Raw genomic sequence first — 6,037 nt, forward strand, 5'->3', positions numbered from 1 at the left:
AGCACAGGTCAAAAATACAGCCCCATAACAGCCCCTAGGAACAAAATTAACTCTACCCCAGCCAAAAACAACACAGAGGTGCAGAGTATAAACTGTGGAGATGCTCCCCTTGTTGATCCCCACTGGATCCTGTCAGTTCCCAGCAGCAGGGAAAGGGCAGGGGGCAGCTGGCAGTGCCCACGCTGCACCAGTGCCTCACAAGAACTGGTCTGCAGGGAAAAAAGAGCAGAACAGGAACAACCAAACCCAAGCACAGCTCAGTGAACCTTTATTACTGAAATTCACAGATTTCACCCCAGACAGAGCGCTCTGCTGCTGCCCTACAGCACCAGCCGGGCACAGGAATGCTGCTTGGAGGGACTTACTGCTGCCAGATGATTTTCAGGTTCGGGGGCAGCTCTGCGGCCGCGAGTTCATCGATCTTGGTGCTGTCCTTCACGGGGCTGCGATAGAAGCCCAGCACGTCCCCGGCGCGGCGCATGCGGTGCAGCTGTGAGTTGGGGACAGCGTGTCCCAGCTCTGCCGCCAGCCGGGCCAGCAGGCGATGCTTCAGCCTGTTCTCCTGCAGGGGAGTCTGCTGCCAGTCCTGGGGAACAGAGGGCCCGAAGACCTCCCTGACGTGGGACTCGAGGCAGCTCTGCAGGTCCTCGGGAGGGACGTAGCTCCGGCGGCGTGGCGGGGGGTGGATCAGGCTGGGCTCGCTCCTCTCCTCCCTCTCAGGAACTGCTCGGTCTGCTTCCACTTCTCTTTCCTCCTTCCTGCTGGCACCAGAACACATGTTCAGCCTCTGGGCTACACAAGACAGAGTCAGAGCATTTTTGTATTCGTGGTGTTTTAAACCACTCAATCCAGACACTCCACAGATCCCATGGACTCATCAGGTCTGTCAGCCAGAAGTGCACAGGCTTTCCCCAAGTGCTGCTCCCCACACAGGCTGCCTCTGCAGAGCAATCACCCCCTCACCTTATTTCATTGGTCTGAGTGAAAGCAGCATTTTAACAAGATTAGTTACTTGTTTTCTGTTACAGCTCCATTTCCAAATTTGCTGTGAATAAAAAGCATTTCAGAAATAACCACTATTACAGAAGAAAACCAGTGCCCATATGTAAAAAAAAAAAAAAATCATTACTAGTTTTTAAGAAAAAAAATTTACTTTCTCATATGCCCCAATCTAGTCAACAATCCATGCGTTGTTGTTTGGTTTCACGCAAAATGTTACAGAGGAACTGTTTTCCATTCCCGCGAAATCCCTTTCTTCCCATTCCTAACAAAAGCAGTGACAGCTCTAAAGGCTCCAACCCTGCACCGCTGCGCCCCCGCCAGCAGTGCACCTCGGTGGGCGCTGGTTGCCCAGAGAACCTGTGGAGCCTGCTTCCCTAAGAACATTCCAAAGCCGCCTGGACAAACCCTGAGGAACTTTCTCGGGGGTGCCAGGCTAAATGACCTCCAGAGGGCCACGGCCCGATGAAGGCCCGGCATGAGGAGAAGGCCAGAAGCCACCTCCACCCAGTGCCATGCGGGTACCTGCGGCCGCCCCAGAACGCCCTGAGCCCCGCGGGCCCGAGCTCCGGCCTCCGCCGCGCCGCTGCCCGCAGCGCCCGCACCGCCGCCATGCTGGGGGCGCGCCGGGCACCGTCCTCGGCCACCGCGGGTGACGCATTTCTGCCGCGCCCCGCAAAGCCTCATGGGAAATGTAGTCCGTCCCCTCAAGCCCGCCCCCTCGCTGGGAAGCGGAACGTGGGGAAATTTCCTTCGGAAAAGGCGTTCTTTGATGTTTGGTTTTTGTGTGCTTTCAGGCCTAATCGACAGGAAGGAAGGGAGATTTAATCAAGCAGGCAATGTTGCGAACAGGCTTAGAAAGAAACTTTAACAAAAAGGAGGCATGTTAATTTAAAAAAGTAAGCCTGTTTATTACAAAGCGAACAACTGGAAGCAAAAGCCTCAGGCTAGTCCGGAGACTGTTTCAACAGCTTAGTAATTGTAACCTAGGGGTGTTTCCAGGGAAACCGGCTCCGAGGAAAGAGCCGGGTGTCCGACACCCCAGGCCTTTTAAAGTCTCTCTCATGTCCTGATTGGGGCGCTCAGGATCCGCGCGGTGACAGGTCTATTTCTCCGTTGCTGATTGACTTATAAGCTGGTGCAGTCTTGGCCAATCATTTTGGAATTCTCACCTCCCCTTGGTTGGTCTCTCTTCCAATCTTGATTTAAGTTGTGGTTGTGTTCTGTGATGTAATACTCCTGAAAGTTTCTCTGCCCCTCCACAAAGATTGGCACCCCAGCTCCTCCCCGGTTCCACTCTCCCTTTATACGCGAGCAACAGTACTGGGTTTTAATATAACTAATCACAATTTGTTACTTGTATTAACAACATTTAACATATATTAACAGCATTTAACTTGTAACAACATTTAACCATTGTTAACTATGTTCCCCAAAGGTTTAAATTTTATTTTTGCTCATAACAGGCAACAAGCTGTAAGTGATGTCCAGGTGTTGAAAACTGGCAGAACCACGGAATATGCTGAATTGTAAGGGACCCATCAGGACCATCGAGTCCAACTCCTGGACCTGCACAGCACCATTCCCAAAAGTCACACCATGTGCCCGAGGGTATCGTCCAAATGCTTCTTGAGCTCTGTCAGGCTGGTGCCATTTCAGTGACTTCTTAAGTGTTATACTGCTTTTCCTCACTGGAAAATCTAGCATGGAAACATATTTTCCAGATGGTATATAGAAAGGCAAAATGTGATGTTGCAGTATCAGGTTTAATGAAGGAGCAAGTTCTAACGTCCTGTAACACAATGCACATGTGAAAATCATGGTTGTCAGACCAAACATGCCCACATTGAGGTGCACAGCTGCAAGCCAAATTTTCTCTCCAAAATCCCACATACCCATATTGCAATGACATGCAAACTTCTCTGTTGTGATGCCCGAAAGATAGGCTGGAAATGAAAGCACATAGACTGGTTACTACATGTGGATATTCTCAGCTCAATCCGAGAGAAAGAGAAAGGTTTTCTAACGAGGCAAGAGCCTGGGAAGCAGTTGGGAAAGAATGTAAATAATTCTCTAATCTACCTTGTTGTTCACATTGTTTATAGATATGTTCTGCCACAGTGTGTCATTCACGGCACACCAATGGTGTGACATGTTTTCACTCTAAGACCAATGAAATTAGTCTTCTCAAAGTTCTCTATATATAGAGTGGTGCATTTGAAATAAAGGAGAGTTCATTTTCTTAGCCTTCTGATCTGGAGTTCTTTGTTCCCGTCCTGCTCAACAGCGTCATCTACAGAGCAGGCATTTGTTTATTGCAGCACTGGAGGTGAGGGGGATTTCTCCTATTAACTCACCCACCTTTGTCAAGGGCTGTGGTATATTTATACAATAAGTATTGCTTAGTGTTACTATGTCACTAAAACACCATCATATACATGCCTGGACTAATTTACACAGTGTGATCTTATGGTTATAAATAGTTGTTTTGCACTCTGCTTTCACCTCCCCAATTTGGGGGTCATCGAGGATCTTTGATGAAGCTTTCAAAGTCTTCTTTGCATCTGAAATTTTCAACTTTGTCTTCGGAGCATGTGCAGTTACACTGTTCCTTGGTCTGTCTGGTCTTAACTGGCCTAAATTATTTGTTTTGTGGCTAACTGGCTTTGCACTTGACAATTTTTCTTTAGTACTATACTTATCTATCTCTAAAACTATCCACCTGGTGAGTTTTTTTTCTTTTTCTTTTGTCTATTCAGCATTAAGCAACTAGTTAACTATATACTAGCCATTATATCATAGAAAAAGTTATTTATATCAGGTTATATACGTATAAAAGTTATGACTTAGGTTATATAGGTATAAAAAGCTGTGATTCAGGTTATATAGGTATCAGGTTATATAGATATATAAAAAGTCATGATTTAGGTTATATTGATATCAGGTTATATAGATACATCAGGTTATATTGGTATCTTATAACTCAAGCTATATAAGCACCTTGTAATTTTGATCCAAGTTAAATAGGCATCAGTCGCTTAGCAGAATTTTTCAGTGAAAAACACTGATGCTGTATAAATGGTGTATCAGCATTGCAGTTTATATGAATCCACACTACAGTCATTCACCAGCTCTAGGCCTATAGGTTTGATTTTTTGCTTTAATTTCTTTCTCCCCGTCCTGCACGCCAGTACTCCTAGAGGGAAGTATAGCACAAGGACTGCTGGACAAACATCATACCCTCAGGAACATCACCCTCTGCAACCTTGGACATTGGCATGTTTTTACCACAGAGACCCAGTGTTTGCCTGAAGAATGACGTCATTTCTCCGTTTGGCTGCTGCAGTTACCCTTTGGCCTTTACATGGACAGGTGAGACCCTGATTTCTCTCTCCACAACACTGTCTTCCTCCTTGAGCCTCTCTTGTGCAGCTGCAGGCCAAGGTCAGTGCTTGTAGGAAACCTTAGGAGCCTGCCAGGCTGCCAGTCAGCAGAGAAACCTCTGAAGGAGCTGACACTGCAGTCCACTCAAAGGCCTTGTGCTTGTGGTCCTCTGTTTTCCTCCACGTTGCCCTTCCTGATCCATGTTTTTTGCTGAAGGAAGCTGTGGCACATAACATGGACATAAAGCCTTCCCTGCTTTACAGTGTTTACTTTACATTCCATTTCTCCCATCCTAGCAGAAAGACAAACCTCATGGTGTATTAAAGTTTCTCCACCACAACAGAAGCATCTAATATAGATTAAAAATATTTTTCATTAAATATCTTATCTAAGACTCTCTTGAGACCATGAAGTTGCCATAATGGTGGTCTTCTTCCTCAAAATCAGAGTTTGAGTCCTGTTGTTCCTGGTTTGGCTAGAAGCTGACACAGGAGGGAAGTTCTTGGAAGTGTTTTATTCTCAGTCTCATCTGTGATATGGTCTCACAGGCTATTAGAGAAAATCTGTGGGAGTCTTCTTGAAAAAAACACAGTGTCAGACATTTAGATACACTTTAAATAATCCCCTTTAGCCCACCTTGCATTCTTAACTCTTCAGAAGTATATAAATGTATTTGCAGATGGATAATTGCTGGTGTGATCCTTTCGAGGCCTTCTACCCCTTTGATCCAGCACTCCAAGCACAGGATTAGAGGTCCTCACAGATATTTTGAGGACTTAGAGATAAAAAAGTGAATGGATATGATGCTTATCTTTTTTGCTTAATTTAGGAATGGGAGCCTTTTCAAGTCAGAAAATGGAATGAAGAATCATAGTAGATGATGTCACTGTAAGGTGTTAGTATGCAGACCCATCACACTGACCATACTGTGCAGAAATAACAGTGATATTAAGATTACAGTGGAAAAGAGTACATACTTCCATCACATGTAATCATACTTTGGGGGTGCTTGTGCCTCTAAAAAAATACAGTGGTTTTGTGTGTCCTTAAATAATAAAAAGAATAAACTTGCATCATGAGGGGAACGCAGTGCACGTATTACATTTAACCAAACAACTAAAATAATATTTTGTTTCTGAAAAAGAAAAAAGGTAAACACTTGGCTTCTATAAAGGGAGACATTTAATTGTTTATTACCTGTTTATCTGAGCAGTACATGGTCCCTCCAAAAAGCACAATTAGGTGCTGCATGATAATATTTGCATGAAGTTTGCAAAATACAAACCACAGCAGATGTCTGAACTGGACAGGTTTGCTGAAAGGACCATTTGTAGATGTGGTTTCTGTCCACGAACACTGGACACCAAGGCAGAAATTTGAAGAGAAAATAGGCACAGCTGCCCAGAGACTTACAAACAGAACAATAAAATGTAACTCTTCATCAACATTTAAAAATCACTGTCGTTCCTAGCTTCCTAGCCACCAGCATGGCATTCCTAGCCACCAGCATGGCATTCCTAGCTTGCCATGAAGAACAAAGTCATGGGAAGGGACACTGATGTTGCTGACCCTTAGCCTGTAGGTACATGGATAAACTGGCTGATGGGGTGGATTCTCCCAAAGTTGTCAGGACAGATAATCAGTGGAAATGAAG

At 45.2% G+C, this 6,037-nt stretch overlaps 1 protein-coding gene across 2 annotated transcripts; it reads right to left on the reverse strand.

Annotated features, from left to right (window-relative positions):
• Positions 1 to 251: 251 nt before the first annotated feature.
• Positions 252 to 1,644, reverse strand: LOC128821596 (39S ribosomal protein L50, mitochondrial-like). 2 transcript variants are annotated; one of them, XM_054002789.1, is made up of 2 exons: positions 1,525 to 1,644; positions 252 to 758 (listed from the first exon to the last, which is right to left on the reverse strand). In XM_054002789.1, the coding sequence occupies exons 1-2, from the start codon at positions 1,611 to 1,613 to the stop codon at positions 362 to 364; spliced, it is 486 nt and encodes a 161-aa protein (XP_053858764.1). In that variant the 5' UTR covers positions 1,614 to 1,644; the 3' UTR covers positions 252 to 361. The 2 variants fall into 2 exon arrangements, with proteins under 2 accessions (XP_053858764.1, XP_053858762.1); XM_054002787.1 differs by having other exon boundaries at positions 252 to 761.
• Between the last annotated feature and the right edge of the window lie 4,393 nt (positions 1,645 to 6,037).

Source organism: Vidua macroura, chromosome Z, assembly GCF_024509145.1.
Source record: "Vidua macroura isolate BioBank_ID:100142 chromosome Z, ASM2450914v1, whole genome shotgun sequence".
Lineage (NCBI taxonomy): Eukaryota > Metazoa > Chordata > Aves > Passeriformes > Viduidae > Vidua > Vidua macroura.

What these genes read in the sequence shown, in the direction of transcription:
- LOC128821596 (XM_054002787.1), bottom strand. Translation starts at nt 1,613, where the DNA reads ATGGCGGCGGTGCGGGCGCTGCGGGCAGCGGCGCGGCGGAGGCCGGAG. An exon ending in GCGTTCTGGGGCGGCCGCAG is followed by an intron (nt 762 to 1,524) that starts GTACCCGCATGG and finishes TTCTGGTGCCAG; the next exon opens with CAGGAAGGAGGAAAGAGAAG.